The 21,844-nt window shown below is 41.8% G+C and overlaps 1 protein-coding gene across 8 annotated transcripts in view; it reads right to left on the reverse strand.

Moving 5' to 3' along the window:
* Positions 1–534: 534 nt before the first annotated feature.
* Positions 535–21,844, reverse strand: part of HEPACAM2 (HEPACAM family member 2) — a gene marked incomplete at both ends in the record, with an annotated part of 50,800 nt that continues 29,490 nt past the window's right edge. For 3 of the 8 annotated variants that reach the window (XM_080667030.1, XM_080667034.1, XM_080667028.1), the window contains 7 exons: positions 5,206–5,305; positions 6,201–6,288; positions 7,450–7,559; positions 10,930–11,003; positions 12,278–12,315; positions 12,408–12,432; positions 12,519–12,644. In XM_080667030.1, coding sequence (XP_080523156.1) covers positions 6,222–6,288; positions 7,450–7,559; positions 10,930–11,003; positions 12,278–12,315; positions 12,408–12,432; positions 12,519–12,644 — 440 coding nt within the window. Of the gene's footprint in view, positions 2,536–5,205; positions 5,306–6,200; positions 6,289–7,445; positions 7,560–10,929; positions 11,004–12,277; positions 12,316–12,407; positions 12,433–12,518; positions 12,645–21,844 lie in introns of those variants that run through there. The other 5 variants (XM_080667033.1, XM_080667029.1, XM_080667032.1 and 2 more) reach the window with 4 other exon arrangements.

Genomic DNA, 21,844 nt, shown 5'->3' on the forward strand with positions numbered 1-21,844 from the left:
ATCTAGAAAGGGGAACATGGAAAGCAGCAGGGACTCTTTGTAGTCAGTATCTGCCCTGGAAGTCAGAGAGGTAAGGGCCTGGGCAGGGAGGGGAGGGGATTCAGGATTGAGAAAGGAGGGGAGAGGTGGATGGACCTGGGTTAGCGGGTGACTGGGGAAGCCTACCAGCTCTCCTACCCGTGCAGAATTGCAACCTTTGTTTGGCTCTGGCAATTACACATCACATTCGGCTTAGACATGCACCTGTATACGCAGTGAGATCTTAGTGGTATAAACCATACTCAAAGGTGAAGGGGAATTCACCATCCATTTTATTAACATCATTTCCGCTTTTACTTCGCCTTTATAAACTCTCAATGTTCCTTCATCCTGTTTTCTTTGCCAACTTAATATCTTTGGGTGTATTTTATCTTGTTACATTATGCATTTATATGAGTTACCATAAATTCTTCCTGGACCTGGAATGAATATGAATAGACAATGCATAACTAATCTAGGAAAATGCTAACAGATTATTTCTGAGAGGTGAGATTACAAGTGATATTATATTGTTTCATCTTTATTGAGACATAATTGACATATAACATTGTGTAAGTTTAAAGTATAATGATTTGGTATATTTATATATTATAAAATTTTATCACAATAAAGTTAGCACATTCATTACTTCACATAATTACTGTTTTCTTTTGGTCACAAGAACATTTGAGATCTCTCTACTGGTCATTTTAATTGTCTTATGATTGGCCTTCTACATTTCTAAGTATATTTATTTTTACAATGGGCATGAATTCATTTTCTAATCAGATAAAATATTTTTTTACTAATTGGAGAAGAATATATTTATGGTAGGACTGATAGGCTTTTTCAGCAGAAATTATATAAGGGTGGCAGATAAAGCAGACTAGAAAGGGGTTGTGGAACTTAGTCTTAATTTTCTTTTTAACATGTGCTTCTATGAAAATAGGGGAGGTACAGTGTAAATATAGTGGTTCACTTGAAATACTCTAAAAGAGAAATACTGTTCTTTTTACTTCTTTCTTTTGTGAAAAATAATAGGGCATAAGCACAGTTCAAAATCAGTTTAAATATAGTCATATATCTTCTTTTTTTAGTAACTGCAGTATGAACCATTGTATGGATATAGTATCATTCATACTACTTTAAAATCCTCAATAGTTGGATATTTGGGTTGTTTCTACCTTTATTTGGGTGAAATAAAATCCTAAAGGGTAGCACTGCCAGATCAGAGTGTTTGCAGCCAATGTGACTAAACACATTGAAGATATTTATCTTTCATCTTCAAGACCTACAAGACTTAGATGACTATTCTGTCCCCATCCCCTGGGCCTCACTGCACCCAGAACAGTTGGCTATTGCCACTCTGTATACCTGCTTGTCTCTAGGCCCCAGACCACCTTCTCACAGTCTCTGCAACCTGATCCTTGGTTATCTAGTGGTTTTACCTGGTTCATTTCATCTAGCAATCTTGCCTAATGATGATTGTTACCTGAACCAGTTATTTCATTTGGGGTTTGTGGGATGATGTTATCTAATTCTGCCATTTGGCTTCTAACTAATTTTTTAAAATGCAGCAACATACAAGGAAGGAAACCTTTCCCAGAATCAACAATTCAATAGAGTAAAAATTTCAAGCCTGAAAAAAGATAGATGTGAGAGAGCAAGATGGTTATTTTAGTAGTTCTCTGTAATTTACACTTAATTGCACATTGAGAAATAAGGATAAAAAAAAAACTAATTCTACTATCTGACTTCTATGTAAATTTTTTACTCTACAAGACCAAGAATCAAGGCCATATAAAACCAAAAAAAAAAACCCCAAAAAAACCCCAAAAAAACCCAGAATAATTTATTTGAATCCATCTTTTCTTGAACAAAAATAAAAAATACTTTAATGAGTCATTTCCTTCAACCTTTTATCTTTTCAGAAACACCACTGGTGATTGACAACCTTGGAAAAGGCACAGTCTTGCTTTGTGACAACCATCATTATTCTGTGGTACAAAGAGCAAGAAGGAAATTCGGGAATGAAATAAAAATAAATAAATATAGCAATCTTAACAGTTTTGAGAATTTAATAAAACAGAGCCTGCTAAAGTTTTTACAACTATAAAGTTTCCACATTTGTAAGTTTGATGTGACTGTCAGTGATGATGAAAGTGAAAGTATAGGTTAGAACTAATTGTGCTTTTTAGAGAAGCTTGATACGAAAAGGCCAGCTGGAAAGTCCCAGCTTTTTCTTCCTGTCAGTCAGCACAATAAAGACTATCCACGGAGGACCTTTCCCTTCCCCAGCTACGTTCCACTGTAGCACAGTGCACGGTGCATTCTGTATATGCAGGGAAACCGGCAGACCAATTTTCATAAATGACTCTAGTCTGTGTTTAAAAGGATCAAGATGTATTGAGCTTGATTTATTCACTGATTCCAGATGCATATACATTTCCACTGCTTTTCCTCAAAACATTTCTTCATTGTTTCAGTCCAGTGCACTGCTTGCCTATGAGTGCTCACCTGGCAAAGAGATGTTAAAATATGTGACATATTTTATAGATTTCTAGTTCTAAAGGTAGAAGAACCTTACACCCTTTTATTTCTTTCTTTCCATAGCTGCAAATAATGTTTAGAACTAGTTCAAGAAAATTACATTTGTAAGCTAAAAAGTACGGAGTAAGTAATCACTAAATTCTGTAGATAGTTTCTTTTTGAAACTAAAGGTTTCCCTACTTGAATGGCCTGTTTTTTAATATCCTAACAGCCAGTTTTGGGGTCAAAACAAACCGTGTCAAGGGCAATTAATGAAGTCAACAGACAGCATTTAAATAAATGCAGCCACTAGTTCAATGCACAAATAATTGGGCTGAGTACTAGAATATGGACACAGGTCAACCTACCAGTTTGTTAACCCCTGTCCAATTAGGTAATAAACACATGTAATTATAAAAACAACACTGTTAGAAGAGCCAAATAACAAAACTTTTTGGCTGTCTTTCCTATCTCAAAAGCAACTGTCAGATAGAAGTAAAGGAAAGCAAGTTAAGACTTTTTACCAAAGTTGGCACATTCACCTTGGGAACGAGGGGTGTGGGAGTTTCACTAACCACAATAATACTGCATTATTCATGAAATTGATCTTTGAATTTAATTGGACCTAGAGCATAAAACCACAGGCAATCAGGAGAGAAAAATGGTCTCTGTATGTTTAGGCCATGTTTATTCTACTGAGGAATATTTATTCTACTAAGGATCACTAGTCCTTAGTTAAAATAAGCAAATAGGAACCCACTAAAGTATGAAATCCTTAAAAGACTGAGTCTCATTTAATCTCTATCCCTAGCACATAATGAACGTCCTGGAAATGTTTGTGGATTGACTGTAAATAAAATAAGTGCAAAACAGTTTCTGATAGAATACAAAGAAAATATTCTACCTGTTTATTTTTAAAATGTAGAATAGTTAACATAAATCTCTATTGAAGGAAAATAGCACTGTGAAAAATGTTGGCTCCCCTCTAGGATCGGTTGGAAGAGAGACAGAGGAGATCAATTTTAGAAGAGATATTAGAGAGAAGGGAGACAGCCTTACAGAGAAAGAGAGGAAAAGAGAAGGACAGAGTCAGAGGGACGTCAAAGGATGAAGGTGAGGGGAAAGAGGTACTGGAAGACAAAGACACACAATGGGACACAAGGACTCTGAAGGGGAGAGGTTGGTGAGAAGAGAGAGGCTGGAGATGGGGGAGGGCACTAGGGCTGGGAATGTAAGTTGGTGTTCCTGGGCGCCCTGTCCCTGAAGGAAGCACATCCTCAGTAGCAGTTTTGAATAGTCCTTTATGTGCTTGAAAAGAGCATTTCTGCCTTCAAAGCTTATTTCTGAAATAAAGTTTTCTATTTCCAAAAAGTTGTAAAGATATTATTCATGTCTGTAAGCATTCTCATCCAAGAGGGTGATTTTTTATTTGGAGATTAGTTTTTTTCACATGCAAAACCAACCTTATCATTTTGTGTTCAGAAATTACAGCTGCCATATCCCACAGTTTAAGATGAGCATTTATTTCATTATGGGGAGCCTTAAAAGACAAATCTCAAGCTTTCATTTGATTTGTTTGCATTCTAATTAGAACAATAGATATGCAGAACAAAGGACATGTAGAAAAACAAATGAATTTAAGGAGGATAAAATTTTTAATTGGATACAATTTGAAAATTAGGAATCAGACAAACTCTCAACATTCTTTGTATTTTCTTATATTAAACAAAGAAAAGTATCTCTTAACTTTCTAATCCAGTTAGGTATAATTTTAGAGAGTTGTTTTTTTTAATTGTCATGGAATAATATTCCACTCTTGTATGTTATTAGATTAAAAATATGCTTTAACACAATTTTTAAACCAGAAGTTCCTAGCTGCATCAGGGTCTGCTCCTAAATTACTTGACTCCTGATAGATCCTCCCTTCCCCCAACTGGTGGGCAGAGTATGACATAACCTGCAGCCCTGAGTGACTAACCATCCTATCTAATGAAAGAGTAATATGCAAATTGACTATACCTCTGCTACACCCACAAGCCATGCCCACCAGCCAATCAAGAGCAAGTATGCAAATTAACCCAACCAAGATGGCTGCAGCCACGGAGAGAGCAGGAGGCTTGAGTTGCCCCCGGCGATGGAGGAAGCCAAGCTTTCTGCCCGCTCTGGCCTGCCTTGGCCTCCGCTCCAGGCTACAAAGTTTCAATTGTAGAAGATAAATAAATCCCAGATAAAAGGGCCTCCGATTGGGTCGCCAGGGGGCGTGGCCGGCCTGCAAACAACCACAGGCCCCTCGCCTAGGCTGCTCCACGCCCCAAGGGAACCCCCACCCTGATCCGGGACACCCTTCAGGGCAAACTAGCCAGCCCCCACCCGTGCACCAGGCCTCTATCCTATCTAATAAAAGAGTAGTATGCAAATTAACCATCACTCTGCTACACCCGCTAGCCATGCCCACCAGCCACGCACACCAGCCAATCAGGAGCAAATATGCAAATAAACCCAACCAAGATGGCTACGGCCACAGAGAGCAGGAGGGAGGCTTGGGTTTTCCCGGCAATGGAGGAAGCCAAGTTTTGGCCTGCCCTTGTGGGCCTAGGTCTCCACTCAAGGCTACAAAGTTTCAATGATAGAAGATACATAAATCCAAACAGAAATGGCGGCAGACATGGAGCTGGAAAGAGCAGGAGGCTAGGGTTGCCCGCGGCGATGGAGGAAGCCAATCTTCTGCAGCCCTGGCTGGCCCAGGCCTCGCTTAAGGCTACAAAATTTCAATTATAGAAGATACATAAATCCCAACAGAAATGGCTGCTGCCACGGAGCAAGCAGAAGGCTTGGCTCTGCTCCAGGCTACAAAGTTTCAATTGTAGAAGATAAATAAACCCCAGATACCAGGGCCTCCGCTTGGGTCACCAGGGGGCGTGGCTGGCCTGCAAATCACCACAGGCCCCTCGCCCAGGCTGCCCCACGCCCCAAGGGAACCCCCACCCTGACCCGGGACACCCTTCAGGGCAAACCAGCTGGCCCCCACCCGTGCACCAGGCCTCTATCCTATCTAATAAAAGAGTAATATGCAGATTGACCATCACTCCAACACACAAGATGGCTGCCCCCATCTGGTCAAAGATCCTGCCCCCATGTGGACACAAGATGGCCACCACAAGATGGCCAGCAGGGGAGGGCAGTTGGGAGGGACCAGGCCTGCAAGGGAGGGCAGTTGTGGGCAATCAGGCCAGCAAGCGAGGGCAGTTGGGGGCAATCAAGCCTGCAGGGGAGGGCAGTTAGGGGTGACCAAGCCGGCAGAGGAGGGAAGTTGGGGGCAACCAGGCCTGCAGGGGAGAGCAGTTGGGGGGGGACCAGGCCTGCAGGGGAGGGCAGTTGGGGTGACCAGGCCTGCAGCGGAAGGCAGTTAGGGGCAAACAGGCTGGCAGGGGAGCAGTTAGACATCAATCAGGCTGGCAGGGGAGTGGTTAGGGGGTGATTTGACTGGCAGGCAAAAGCAGTTAGGGGCAATCAGGAAGGCTGGCAGGTGAGCAGTTGGGAGCCAGCAGTCCCGGATTGGAGAGGGTGCAGGCTGGGCTGAGGGACACACCCCCGCCCCCCGCCGTGCACGAATTTCGTGCACCGGGCCCCTAGTGTACCTTATATGGACTAACCATGTATTTCCAGGCTGGAGGTTACATCATACTCTGCCCACCAGTTGGGGGAAGGGAGGATCTATCAACTCCCTTTTCTCCAGGCTCCCTGGGACAAGAAGGAATGCACTGATGGGGTCCTTGGAGGTGCTCTTGCCACTTACTTAGTCCATAAATGACCACATAGCTCCCAGGACTGGGTCTCCTCCCTGCACGCTGATTTCCCATCCACTGCTAGCTGTTATTTTTGGTATTTACCCAGAGGTGTGCATGAATTGCTTCACTAAAACTGTGTTGTTGTTTTTTTGCCAGAGGGGAAGTTCCTGTGTGTGGTTATTGATGTTCTTTTCAAAGTCAATAAATGACAAATAAAGAAATGATGGAAGATGATTTGTGGCAGTTATGCCTGTAGGCAGCTAAAGCCCACAAAAAAGGGAAGTTCATTATTTCAAAAGGCTGTAGGTTTAGCTTCTCGGAGGCTGGGAAGGTTGGGGACACCTCAGTGTTACTCCTGAGGTTAACTGGGTAAGCAGTTTCCTGGCATTGCCCTCAGTGAAGGTTTTATCCTCTCGGTGGGAGGCCAGTCCTCACTGTGGTCCTGTTCTCTTGGGAGTAGCCTGCTTCCAGTCTGTAAGAGGTTGGGTATTTGGGGGTGACACATTTTGTGCGTTATTTTGTGGTTTTCTGGTCCTATTTATAGTGACAGATCATTCGTTCTAAAACCACCATAGTCGCCCTAACCGGTTTGGCTCAGTGGATAGAGTGTCGGTCTGCGGACTCAAGGGTCCCAGGTTCGATTCCGGTCAAGGGCATGTACCTTGTTTGCGAGCACATACCCAGTAGGGAGTGTGCAGGAGGCAGCTGATCGATTGTTTCTCTCTCATCAATCTTTCTAACCCTCTATCCCTCTCCTTTCCTCTGTAAAAAATCAATAAAAAATATTAAAAAAATAAATAAAACCACCATAGTCCCTGGAAAATCATCAAGATAATGAAGGTGGCTTGAGCACTGGCCTGAAGACCACTATCATACCCAGATGTGGATTCGTTGTGGGAAGTGCTGGATTCTAGATCTCCCTTTCCTCCACTGGCCCAAGTGCACGGCCCGAGAAGATAGTGTGTGTTTGCCTGTTTTGTTTAATATTATTTTCAGGTGGGGAACTATGTACAGCAGCTATAATTTCCCACTTTAATATTTTCTTCTGAGATGTACAACAAATTCTGGGGAAAGCAGGGGCTGAATGCAGAGCCCCTCCAAGGTTCATACTTACTCTGGATGGTCTTGCTGTAGGGCAGGGATGTACTGAATAACTTCATAAATTGTATTGTGCAAATCTTGCCCTGATACACCATCAGAGGCTGGAACAGACCTATTAGGCATCTAGAAAATGTAGCACATTAAAAAATAATCAGCAGACTAGTACATAGTATTTCCACTCTGCTGCAAAGTTGCAAACAGCTGGAATTAGTGATGAACAGAGAATTAGAATGGTTTCTCTTCCCTACAATACTCAATTCCTCCTTGCTATAGTCCCTTGCACATGCCCTATGATGTTTAGTGTAGCAGCATAGCTATGAGGTCAGAAGAGGAATAGCTTGATAAAGCTATCATTTTTTTTTTTTTCATTTAAGACAAAAGTTGGCAGTATCGTGAAGGAACTATAATAGAAAGAATGGCAAAAGAGAAGCTATCAGGACAGCTTAGAATCAGAGAGCACATATTATTATCTATATAACAAAAGCCTATGCAACCATTATGGTGGAACGACCAGAACGACAGGTCACTATGATGCGCACTGACCACTGCGGGGCAGACAATGCAGGAGCTGCCCCCTGGTGGTCAGTGTGCTCCCACAGGGAGAGTGCCGCTCAGTCAGAAGCCGGGCTCACGGCTGGCTGGCGAGCACGGCAGTGGTGGTGGGAGCAGTGGTGGGAGCCTCTCCGGCCTCCACTGCAGTGCTAAGGAACAGCAAGCAGGCGGGCGAGGGATCCCAGATCGTGGGAGGGATGTCCACCTGCCGGCTTAGCAGACATCCCCCGAGGGGTCCTGGACTGTGAGAGGGTGTAGGCTAAGCCGAGGGACCCCACCCCCACCTCCAGTGCATGAATATCGTGCACCGGACCTCTAGTCTTTTATATTACATCTTGATAAACTTTTTGAACCATTTATATCTCCAAGGATGGTTGAAAAGATAAAAGCCCTCATCACATTGTAAGAAAGCCATTACCAAGAAATATAGAACACACAGAGGGAGATGTTTAAGTTTGAATGTAGTAAGGGGCTCTACAGACTAAAAGGCTTGGGTGAATGTGGAAAGTATAGTAGTGTATTTCTGTCTAGTTAAAAACCAACATGTATTTTATTGAAACTGGAATTCATAACTCCTATACCTTATATTTAATAATTAAATTTTGTAAACACTGCCTTCCAGTTACAAAGTCTGGTTCCCCTTCGTATCCCAACTCCTCCTATTCGTCACATTTGTGATCACTTTCTGTCCCTCTACCTAGGACCCTTTTCAATTGATAAATCATCCCAAAGTTCTGTCTCTCATCCCAGCTTGGCTTGCTAGGTTATATTGGAACATCTTAGCTTTATGTTTTTCTGGAGACGGCCTGTTTCCATTCCACTTGCTGAAGCTGTAATGGGAAGCCCTAGAATATGTGACTTGTCCTATTTTTTGTGTGTGTGTGTGTGTGTGTGTGTGTGTATGTGTGTGTGTGTGTGTGTGTGTGTGTGTGTGAAGGAGATTTTGGTTTACAGTTTGTACTTGAGATCCACTCTTGATTTTCTTTGGTACGGAGGTGTTCAGGGCCCATGATAAAAGCAGTCTATAGATAATAACTAACTTAGCTAACCTAATATTAGCGCTGTTAACACATAATAAATTGGTTTATTTCATGCCACTGCTTCCTGTCCCACTTCTCAAAGAGCTGCTACAGGGACAGTGACATGTACAGCAAGTAGAGAGAGGAGAGCATTCCATCTGCACACGTACCACAACCAGGTAGGAGGCAATTCTGTTTTGTTTTTTTAAACTCAGAAAGTTAGTAATTCAATGTATTTCCCTTCTTAACTTCAGTTTTCATATCTTGGTGTTATTATTATTTCTCCTTTTCTTCTCCAAGCCAGTGCATTTTGCTGCTAATCTTCACACACAATTGCCATTCTGGCTTCTTCGGCTTCCTACATATGTTCTGGTCCTCACCCTCTCCTCCTGCCGTTGCTTTGATTTCTCACTTCTTCCCCAGGCACCTGGCACCAGTGAAGAATCTCAGCTGATTCCTTAGGAGTTTCAGCTTTGAAGATGGGCATAGCTTCAAATAAAGTTATTCTACTTATGACAGAAATAACTGGAGCTTCTGGTATGTAATGAAAGCACTCATTTGTCTCCTCGAGTTCTTGCCGATTGTAGCATTTCCAGCAAATAGAAGTCCTCCCAATAAAATCTTCAAACTGAATGCTGATTAATTACAAGGCTAAATGTTAATTTTCTTACCTAGATCTCACTCTAATGAATTCCTAGGAATGAAAACCGCCTGATTTAAAAGAAAGAAACTCCTAATTTTGAAAATTCAGCTCCAAATTTTATCAGCTCTTCAGTTTTCTGCTCTTCCACTTAAAGGCCACTCCTTTCTGAAAGGGGTGCTTTCTGCCATGGTGGGAAGCTGTTTGAAATCGCTGACCCACCAAATACTTATTTTTGCCTTTTTGGTTGTAGAAGTGAAGGGTGAGCCAATCCTGTCTGAGACTGACTAGGGTATTGCAGAGCTTTTGCTATTCAGTCCTGCCCTTCGTCTGTGGTGATGTGGGCACTGGCACTACTCACTCACCCTTAGGAAGATGGAATCTAATCAGTCCCCTCCATTTCTCACATGGTGTTCGTGAAATAAAGTCTGTGGCCAGGAAACTTACTGGATGAACCTTACATTGATAGAATTCTCTGAACAAGTGAGGTCACCACCCCTCACAACAAATAGTGTTAAGCCACCAGAAGCAAGTAGTCTGTTTATGCCCCCTTCCTTAAGTGAATGATCATAGGAAAATAAAGGAAGGTGAGAAAAGATTGACCTTACACAAATCTATACAGATGTCAATGAGCTGATAGCTCAGAAAAACATTCTGCATGCTGTGAAACAAAACCGATTGCTTCAAAAAACCTTGTCTTTGATGGCTGGACAAAGAAAAAAAAAGGCTTCAACTGTATTAAAGTTCCCCCTCTCACATCTCAGGCACCTTTAGGATAAAAATAAAGATGTGTACTTGCTTACTTTGGGTTTATGTGGTGCCTTTCTTATGAAGAGCATAAGGTATTTTTCAAGGGTATGATCAGTCATCTTTGCAATGACCTCAAGGGATATGAGGGGGACAGGAAAGGGGAAGCTGAGGGGGAGAGAGAGTTGGATGAAGTGACAGGTTGCAGTCCATGCAGTGGTGCGGAATGATTCAACCAGGGTCTCCTGACTCCCGATTCCATTCTCTTGACCTTCTACCTAGTTAGTTCTCACCCATGGGCTTACCAGGCAAATAATGTTTATGGATCAGTGTCACTTCCTTTCTTGTGTCAGCCTTATTTATAAAGTCTAAGGAAGATGCTTAGCTCCCCAGATCCAGCCACAGTGAGTCACACTGCTGCCGGGGGGGATGCAGACATCTGACCTGCACTGCCCAGCGCTCAAAGGAGTGCGGCTGACAATTCTGCCAAAGCAGAATTCTACTTCGCAGCTAATCAGCCACTAGGGAAACCAACCCTGGGAACACCAGAAGCATCTGGGAAAGCAACAAATTCGTATATTCCGAAGTCATCCAGAGCATCTTCATGGCCTGAAAACGGAAAACAAATACTACTTAAAAACCAGATGCCTCAACTTGCTGCTGTTGTTTTTAAACTCAAAACTTATCTTTATTGTTTGCTTCAAGTGCTATGTGTAAGCAACCAATTTCCCAATCCCTATAGTCTGATGGGTACTAAGCAGGTTTGGAAATCACTCCTTCTGAAGCTGAGAATTGAAACTGAATTGGGACAAGTATTCTTAAAGCCTGACATGGGAATAGTGTATTCTATATTCAAATAAACACACGTGGGCTGGCTTGTCCTTTGTAACTGTAGGTTACAGAGACTTACAGCCACCAAGGCTCAGTCTGGCAGTTGCTGCAGCTCTTCCTCCACTCATAATATCTACTGCACCCCCTGGATCTAACAGAGACCACCAGAACTAATAAAATAAAGAAATAACTATAGCTGCCCATACATACAAAATATAATACAGTATGATGTCAAGATCACTAAACTATCATCTGAAAAATGACAGGAATGGGGTGGTGAGGAGGAACCTAGGGCCTCTTTGGGGCCTTTCCCAGCCCCAATATTCCATCATCTGTGAGAAAGGACTAGATAAGAGGAGGAAGACCCATATTTACTAAGCATCCAGGCATCATATTAGGTACGCCACTCACATGCTATTTAATTCTCAGAGCAACCCTGAAGGGAAGTTATTTTCTTTATTCTATAGATGAGGAAGTTGAGGTCAAGAAAAATAATTTTCCCAAGGTGACATTGGGGGGAAGTGGCATTTATGGGAATAAAACCCAGCTCTGTGTGACTCCAAGTCCCATTGTTAACTTAGAACAACTCAGCAGGGAGTCAGTAGTGAGGCCTGAGGACAAAGAAGCAGCAAACCTTCAAGCCTCCCTTTCTTCTCCCTGGGATGGAGCCCCCAGCACTGTATCTGCCTTTGGAATTAACAAAGTGAGGGAACCCTGGGCAATTTTCAAAATAATAATAGGATCAATGGAAATGGAATAGGATTCAGAACTCATGACAGTGGGCAAGTGACTTAATCTCTCTGAGCCTTGGTTCTCCTGCCTGTAAAATGGAGTTGAGTGCCTTTCACTTTTAAGAGTGCTTGTCTTACAGACTGGTGTGAACTACATAAAACCAAGGCACTAGTCAAAGGTAAGGGATTGTTAGTATGACAACAGTATTGGCTTATGTGAATTCTATTAGTTCATTAGCACTTCATATATAATGACTCATATCAGTACTATTCATTAATACACATTACATTGAGAATAACCCCTTTCAGCCTGGCCATTACCTGAAAATGTTTGTGCTTTTCTGTATTCTGTTTCCGGCCTGGAAAGACAAATTGACATTTCTGTCAGTCTTAACAACTGAGGAAAAAGCATTCAAGAAAAAAATTATTTTCATAGGAACATATACATTACCTGCCTTCTAGCTTCTGTTTTATAACTGAAACCAAGAGAGAAATAACACAGTAAGATACTTTTTAGTACTTATATAATGCCATTTAGAATGTTCTTCTAATTTTCACCTACCTTTGTAGGGTTGATATTTTTTCCATAAGAGAAGAAGACACATGGATATAATCAAAAAGAGCGATATTCCAGTTATACTTGCTAAAGGGGACAATGACTTCCCTTTTTGTGCAAGCTTCTCTAGTCCTAAATGAAAGGAAAATACAGTTTTAATATTTTTTATTGAAGGTCAATAATAAATTGCTATGTAATTTGACTTGTTCATGCTTTATCTTAAATAAGACACTATTAAATATTTATATGAAAGAATATGAATGAGAGATGAAATGAGAGGAATGCACTTATTTAGAATATGCAGTAAACTCTCTGAGGACATTCGTGATTGGAAATGTGGTGAGTTGCCCACGATAATACTGATAAGTTGTACTACATATATCAAATAGCCCATGTCATCCTTTTTTTTTATGTCATTCTTTTCAATAGCATTTGCCACCATGATCCCATTGTGTACAACATCCCCAGATGCTAGGTTTTTCTCTCTCCTTCCATCTCACTCTTTCAATATGATTTGGGTATGTGAATTTTCTAGGGAGGTGGTATCTGATTAAATGTGTGAAAGAGGAGGTGTTTATTTTAAAGGCACTTTACTAAATTTTGACCAATAAATAAATTTCATTTCTAAAATAGAATGTATGTATGATTGTTAAAATATTTAAAGTCCCACTTTATGACTAAAATTCCCTTTTTTTGCAAGTCATTCCTTCCATTAGCATTCCTATATAAAATATAGTGCTAATAGTTAACATCTGCCTACTGCTTACAATATGTCAGGCTCTGTTCTAAGAATACATGAAACATATTGAGCCACTGAATATTTATACTAATCTTATTAGGGGGTATTATTATTATTATCTGCTCTTACAGATGAGGAAACTGAGGCTTCCCCAAGGTGACTTAGTAAATGGCAGAGTCCAGAGGAGGTTCCAGGCTCTTGACATTTTGTGCTGCCTCACTTTGATGTTAATACAACTTACTAACCTGGGTAATGTTAACATTAGTTCCAGACTATCATATGGTTAGTCATAGAGTTCATCTATAAAATGGGGAGTGGTTGTGACTTCCAACAAATGGGAGTAACAGGTGTCTTTCATTTTATCAGGTGACTGAGATATTGATATGTAAGTGAGTCATGGAAGTTGCCTGTCTCTGTCCAGGTTAACGGGGAGTGAAAGTCATGGAATGTCACTTCTATTCCACAGGGGTGCTAACAGCCTGGAAAATGTGTGTGTGGCCACTTGGCTCAGCAATAAATATCCAGCCTGCACTCTCATCTTTCAACATAAAACCTCTGCTGAGGTCTCCAGCAGCTGAAATAAGGAGGAAACCTTAATCTTTCCCTTTTTACACTGTGGAACTATATACACTCTCTTGGCTTTCCACTTAAACACTTTCACTTTTCATCTTCCCAGAATCCTAATATATAAAAAGCCAGGGGCCGTCATGATCGAAACAACCGGATGGACGACCAAACAGTAGGCTGCGTGGGGCGACCACGCTGGCAGGGGGGGCAGTTGGGAGCGACCAGGCTGGCGGGGGGGGGGGGGACAGTTGGGGGTGACCAGGCTGGCAGGGGGCAGTTGGGGTGACCAGGCTGGCAGGGGGAGGGGCAGTTGGGGGTGACCAGGCCAGCAGGGGGGGCAGTTGGGGTGACCAGGCTGGCAGGGGGCGGGGCTGTTGGGGGTGACCAGGCCAGCAGGGGGGGCAGTTGGAAGTGACCAGACTGGCGGGGGTGGGGACAGTTGGGGGTGACCAGGCTGGCAGGGGGGCAGTTGGGGGTGACCAGGTTGGCAGGAAGGGCAGTTAGGGGCAATCAGGCAGCAGGCAGAGGCTGTTAGGGGTGACCAGGCTGGCTGGGGCAGGGGGCAGTTAGGGGCGATCAGGCCGGGAGGCAGGTAGGCAGGTGAGCAATTAGGAGCCAGCGGTCTAAACTGGCAGTCAGACATCCCCTGAGGGGTCCCGGATTGGAGAGGGTGCAGGCTGGGCTGAGGGCGTCCCCCCACCATGCATGAATTTCGTGCACTGGGCCTCTAATCTTTTTATAATGTGGTATAGATTGTATATGTCAAACTCCAGTTAAAAAGTTATGGAAATCATTCTATCTTTTCTAATTTTCCCATACTGTGCTGATCATATATGCTCTTTAAGTCTTTAAGAGTTAAGCAGGTTGTTTTTCATTATTAAAGTCTTTACCATCTCAGATGAAAAGTTTACAAATTTTTTATATGCATTCAGAGAATTGTGCTTTTAAAATGTTCTTTTTATGGGATGACAATATTTGTGTAACATTCTTGCCTTTAAACAAATTTTAATTAAGCTCTTTTTAACTCTGGGTGGAATAAATGAATGCAAGTGGTTTAGGTTAGAGCAGTGGTTGGCAAACTCATTAGTCAACAGAGCCAAATATCAACAGTACAACGAATGAAATTTCTTTTGAGAGCCAAATTTTTTAAACTTAAACTTCTTCTAACACCACTTCTTCAAAATAGACTCGCCCAGCCCGTGGTATTTTGTGGAAGAGCCACACTCAAGGGGCCAAAGAGCTGCATGTGGCTCGCGAGCCGCAGTTTGCCGACCATGGGGTTAGAGCATCGTCCCGATATGCCAAGGTTGCAGTCAATCCCTGGTCAGGGTACATACAAGAACCAACCAATGAGTGGATAAGTGAAACAACAAATCAATGTTTTTCTCTCTCTCCCTTTCTCTCTCTCTAAAATCAATCAATAAAATTTTTTAAAAAATGAACAGAATGGTAATTTATTGATTCTAGATCAGTCTAGAACATCACAAAACTTACTGGGATTGTTTGTCCTACTTGTCAATAATTCATAGAACACTTTACATTCTCCCACTGTTAGAAAGTTGAGTTTGGGTGACCTCTTTGTGAAGTCTCAGCCTTTTTTCAGACTGTGCTCCTACCTCACAGGTTTGTTCTCTTGAAAGAGCTGGGCAACTTTGACTGAAACCACTTGACTCTGAAGGTCTGGATTTCCACATTAGTAAAATGAGGAGGTTAGAGTGATTGATTTTTAAGTTCTCTGTTGCTCTGTTATTATATGATTTGGGGGCAGCCAGAGAGTTTTATTTGAAGTTTATTACGTGAATATGACATGAATCCATTACATGCTAGTAACTGAGTCTCAAAAACTTGTGTGTGCATGTGTGTGTATGTATATATATATATATATACACACACACACATATATATATATTATAGTTTTTCCTGATATAAAGAATGTGTAGCACATAATTTATAAATAATAATAAAACACTCAATACTCTATTTTTAATTCCCAATAAAGCTACTTGATTCTCACAGGATCAGGATGCTTTTGTTGAGCATTATCCTAATACATAAAAACCCTGGGTCATAATGACCAGTAACAACCAGAGGCTGACCAACCAGAAGTCAGTGCTGGCCCTGCCCCCAAGCAAGTGGTTAGGGGCAATCAGGTAGGCAGGCAGAGGGGTTAGGAGTGATCAGGTAGGAAGGCAAGTGGTTAGGGGAGATCAGGTAGGCAGGCCAGCAGTTAGGGGTGATCAAGTAGGCAGGCAAGTGGTTAGGGGAGATCAGGTTGGCAGATGGCCCCTTGCTGAGCTGGCCCCACCCCCAAGCAAGTGGTTAGGGGCAATCAGGTGGGAAGGCAGAGTGGTTAGGGGTGATCAGGTAGGCAGACCAGTGGTTAGGGGTGATCAGGTAGGCACACCAGCGGTTAGGGGTGATCAGGTAGGCAGGCAAGTGGTTAGGGGAGATCAGGTAGGCAGACAGCCCCTGCCAGACTGTCCCTGCCCCCAAGCAAGTGGTTAGGGGCAATAAGGCAGGCAGGCAGAGGGGTTAGGGGTGATCAGGTAGGCACACCAGCGGTTAGGGGTGATCAGGTAGGCAGGCAAGTGGTTAGGGGAGATCAGGTAGGCAGACAGCCCCTGCCAGACTGTCCCTGCCCCCAAGCAAGTGGTTAGGGGCAATAAGGCAGGCAGGCAGAGTGGTTAGGGGTGATCAGGTAGGCAGACCAGTGGTTAGGTGAGATCAGGTAGGCAGGCCAGCAGTTAGGGGTGATCAGGTAGGCAGACCAGCAGTTAAGGGTGATTAGGTAGGTAGGCGAGCAGTTAGGGGCAATCAGGTAGGCAGATGGCCCCTCGCAGGGCTGGCCTCATCCCCCAGCAAAGAAAGAGGGAGGCCCAGGCCAGCCAAGCCATTGCACCCCAGCCTGTCACCTGCAGAGGGAGGCCACCAGTGGCAGGGGAGGGGCGACAGTGCTGCACAGATGGCAAGCAGTGGCAGCGATGAGGGTGGGGCCAGCTGACTGCAGCCCGGGGAAGGAAAGCCCGATAGGCCCTGATCTCAGGCTAGGCCCTAGGGACCCTTCCCAAGGGGTCCCAGATTGTGAGAGGGTGCAGGCTGGGCTGAGGGATCCCCCCGAGTGTACAAATTTTCGTGCACTGGGCCTCTAGTGTATATATAAAACCAAATGTATATATTTTCCCCATTTATTTGGTATAGAAGTATCATATCAGTAATAATGAAAATAGTAAGAAAAATTAAAGCACCATTTCTAGGTACAGATAAAGAAACAATCTCAGAGAAACGAAAATATTTGCCACAGTCAGCAAGTTTCAGATCTGATACTGGAACATAAGTTTTTTTTTTTTCTTTTCTGACTGCAAGTTCAGTTTTTTCCTGTTAATCTGTGGGTAAAGAACGGTTCTATAATTGGCAGGTAGACGCCTATATATTCAGTTTTTCCTTTAACCTTTTCTAACACCAGACTTGATGTGCTTTAACTCTCTCTTCTTGATGGTCAGACTACCTTCATACAAGATTTACCAAAATTTAATAACCCCTGACCCTTCAAAAATAGTCAGTGCTTATGTATTCTAATCAAGTTTCTGCAAAGCACTTTATCCTGAGAAAAACTGCAGAAAAACATTTAAGTATAGTCTCAGCTTTTTGCTCCTTATAAACTTGAAAATATGCTAGTAGTTATTATCTCAGAGTACTTCTCATTCTAATGGTGAAGTTACACTCTGGCATATGTCAGCTCTTTGCTGGCACTTCCAGGATTCTGAGGCCTGGTAGTAGGTTTAACATATAATGAATGGACATCTTCCACTAGATGAGTCATATTTCCCCCCCTCTCCACTATTTTAAGCTTTTCACCTTTGATATGTATGTGCTAAAATGACCAAATTTACACATTCTGTCCTACAAAGGATCCCTCTCATTCCGTTCCATGACTTATTTCTTTAGACGCCTTCCTTATTGTCCTCTTGCCTCTCTTCCCCTTGTTTGCCCTACATCAGAGAACCACCCTGTAGTGACCAGCGCCCATCAGCCCAAATCCTTGATTTCATTCTGTCTCAGAAAATACAAGATTTCCCAGGTCCGAAATTTGAAATTTGCCCCCTTTCACAAAATAAAAAGTGTCAAACAGGTCAAGGATCAAATCAAGGGGCATAGTTGTAGTCTCAGCTGTAGGCAAGCGCGTTTAGAAGAGATGTACTTTCAGAAGCACAACTTAAGACAGCAGGGAAATTCTGACCAAGTAGCCATCGATCCTGAATGCAGTTCTGGACACTTCCAGGAGCACCAGTCTTTCTCCTTTCAGAGAGATTTCTACTCTTCAGAACATAGCATGCCATTCCCCCACTTATTTAAACATGATTGACTCATTTACCAAAGCCTTAGTGCAAATGCTATTTTCCCCCTCCTTAGGCAAACAAATAAAAGGAAATCACATATGAAGTGTAAATATGGGCAAGAGGTGTGGTATCCATGGTATCGCAACCCGGCTGTTTGAGAGACTGCACCCAAAACAGGACAGCCATATGCTACCAGTCAGCATGCCTATTTCTAGACCAGAATGGAGTTTGGAGATCTCTCCCATCCAATATGTTCGCTGATTACGGCGGCTGATTCATGTCCCTACAGAGATGAAGGCACCATATTGAGGGATGTGCTATGTTCACACTCCACCATGGCCCCACCTGACAGATTCAGTTATTCTGTGCTAGATGCTCATGGGATGTCACCTAAGTTCCCAGGGATGTAGTTCTATCTTAGTTGTTTTCTTCTGTGAGCCAAAGTGAAATACACCTACTGGACATCTTATCTTGAGAAATTTCTAAGTAGATGGAAGAAATTAGTAAATTCATTTTCCTGCCATGGGTCATTTTCCTATTCTCAGGATCACATACAAATTAAAAACATCTCTATTATGTCTAAATATCAAAATACAGGCATGTGGACCTTGGGAACTCTAATAATTTGCATGTCTTCGTTAAACATGAACACTTGAATTTTAATCACATGTACTTTCATTTTATATATATATTGCATGGCACAATAGTGATTTAGATCCATTAAAATTTAAAAGTGGTAACACCTGCATTCAAGGAAGTCTTTAATTAGGGTTTTTTCAAAATACAGATGCTAATTAACTATTTTAGTTTATAGTCTTTCCTTGAAACTTATATTCTAGATATTATTTTTACTTACATATATTTCATAATTTCTCATTAGTAGAAATATATACACATGTCACAGACAAACAGGGGTGTCTCTTTGTATATAGTATAATATGATGAGAAAATGCACACTATCTTATATATGTGACATACCTTTTAGAAACACCATAGTCTTATTGATATTCTCAATCAAAAACAGTTTAGTATATAGTGGCTAGAAACAAGGGCTTTGAATTCAGATATTATTTTATTACTTATAGCTATGTGACCTTAACCATTGCCCTATTTTCTGTAAGATATCTCCCCGTGATACAGAAAGGTCAATTAATATCTCAAAGTAGATAACAATGGTAGCCCACAGTGGTGGAAGGCACCATTCTATACAGGCAGGAAAACACAGAGCTAATTGTGACATTCTCCAGCCTTCCTCTCCCCAACTGAAAGTCCCCAATAAAACTTTTGATTATTTCCTGACCTCGTTATTTTCTTTCCATACTGGTGACCTCAGAGTCATCTTTGACTCCTTGTTCCTTTGCCCTCTACATCTTATTGCGGAGACTTTTTGGTTGGCCACATTATTTGCCTCATTAAAAATAAAGAGGTTCATCTGTTTCTTATAACCTGATTCTAGTTACACCAAACACAGCTTGGTTCTGTAAATATTTCAAAGGCAGGTATGTTATCCCTCAAAATTATTTCTATTTCTCCACAGATCTTAATATAGATTGCACATCAGGATGAATGGCCAGTAAGTGTTCAATTGATAGTTACAAGTGATGTTCATTTTTCTTAACTGTAGGTTGAAATCTATGCATTGCAGAGATTCATATTCATTTGGAAAACTTAAAAAAAAATCAAATGCCTAACAAAAGCACATCAATATTACCCATTTTATTTGCCACTGGCCACTGCTTTAAAGTTCTGAGGATGTTTGGGGGTTGAAATATATTTCTAAAAACCACAAAGAGGTCACTAATGTTGACAACCCTGAATCCCTCTGAAAAATAAGCACCTGCTCCTCTTATTTACTATAATAACAAATGCCTGGTTTTTGTACAGGTCAAACAGGTTTTTTAGAATTTGCAAAAGGCAATTATTGGATATTAAGACTGTAGCTTTCTTTGAACCTTAGTAATAAGACCTTCATCAAATACTGTGGGCTTCTGATCTTATGAAAATAACTTGGCTAAATATTAATGGAGAAAGTTTAGGCAGTGGGAAAGAGTATATATCTACATATTATAACCATGTTTTTATTTCAATAAGCATGAAGAACAAGTCTAAGATTACATCCAGATTGCTGATAAACTTTTTATATGCTTAATTATGGCTTGCTTCAAAATCAGGTTTTGGTTACCCACTGAGGTAAAAACCTGTTAAGTCTATTACAAATCTGGCAAAATAGAAAGCAAAGCCCACACTTTAGCTGCTTAAATGCCTGCTACCCAAATTAAGTTATAAGCATCTTATTGGCAGGAATTATTTCTTAAACTGTCATTCTCACTGCCTGCCCTAGTATCTGGCCCACACTAGGTGCTAAATAAAGAATGAATGAGTGCTTGATTTATATCACCTATTTACACATATGCTCAGGGAATTGTATTATCTACTGCCCAAATGAAACATCATTCAGGTAAAACTCTGGAGCTGCTTTGTCCAATAAGGTAGTCACTACCAGGGGTGGGCAAACTTTTTGACTCGAGGGCCACAATGGGTTCTTAAACTGGACCGGAGGGCCAGAACAAAAGCATGGATGGAGTGTTTGTGTGAACTACTATAAATTCAAAGTAAAGGAGCGGAGGGGAGAGCAAGAGAACCCTCCGCTCTTTCAGCTCCGTGGGCCGGATAGAACAGCCGAACGGGCCAGATCCGGCACGTGGGCCGTAGTTTGCCCACGGCTGCAATAGACACACGTGGCTATGCACATTTAAATTAAAATTAATAAAGATGCAATAAAGTAAGACTCCAGTTCCTCAGTTGCATAACCGTATTTTAGTGTAGACACTGAACACTTCCTTCATTGCAGAAAGTTTGCTGGATAGCATTCTTCTGGAGAGTGTGGTATTTTCTTCATATAAAAAACCCAAAACCTCACCATGCCAGTATATAAATCCTAATATACTCAGATGGTTTTGCAATTATGAATACTACCCTCAACTTTCAAGAATCCAGGACCCCATCCACTATATATTTCCTTATTAGCCTGTAGGTTTGTGATAGTCATAATTATTAAAAGCTCTTTAAGAGATTTTTAATAAATTCAAAAGGCAATAGAGAAAAACACCTTAAATAAGAGGTTGTCACACATATGCTTTCTAAATATTCAGATTCTCAAATCCTAGCTGCCAGAACCTGCTCCAATAGGTCTGAGGTGTCTTAATGAATATACTAATACATTATTAGACCACCCCAGGCGATCTTGATGCTCATGACCCAAGGGCCACATACTGAAAAATAAAGCCTATTAATTACAAGGATTATCTTCTTGCTTATTCAACAAAATATATTGACTCTATGTTACGGCATTATTCTAGGCACCATAGCTATAAAGACAGAGAAAGAGAAGACATCATTAGAGAAGGTAGGTATTAATGGTGGTTCCTTTTGCAAACTTGTTCCTCTAATCGTAGGCACCCTGAACACTGTTGCCTATACAAACCTGCTCTAAGTGGGATCTGGCTTCTTATATCATAGTAGGAATAGGAGTGGAACGGAGGACGAATTAAAAGGAGAAGAAGGTGAAAGAGGAGGAGGTGGGAGATGAGGAGGAGGAGCAGCAGGAGAGGGAGAAGAAAAGAAAGAAACAAGAAGGGAGAAGGAGAGAAAAGAATGGGTCTGAGAGATAGGACGGAAGACGAATGTAC

This window comes from Plecotus auritus, assembly GCF_963455305.1.
Source record: "Plecotus auritus genome assembly, chromosome: 4".
NCBI classification, from domain to species: domain Eukaryota; kingdom Metazoa; phylum Chordata; class Mammalia; order Chiroptera; family Vespertilionidae; genus Plecotus; species Plecotus auritus.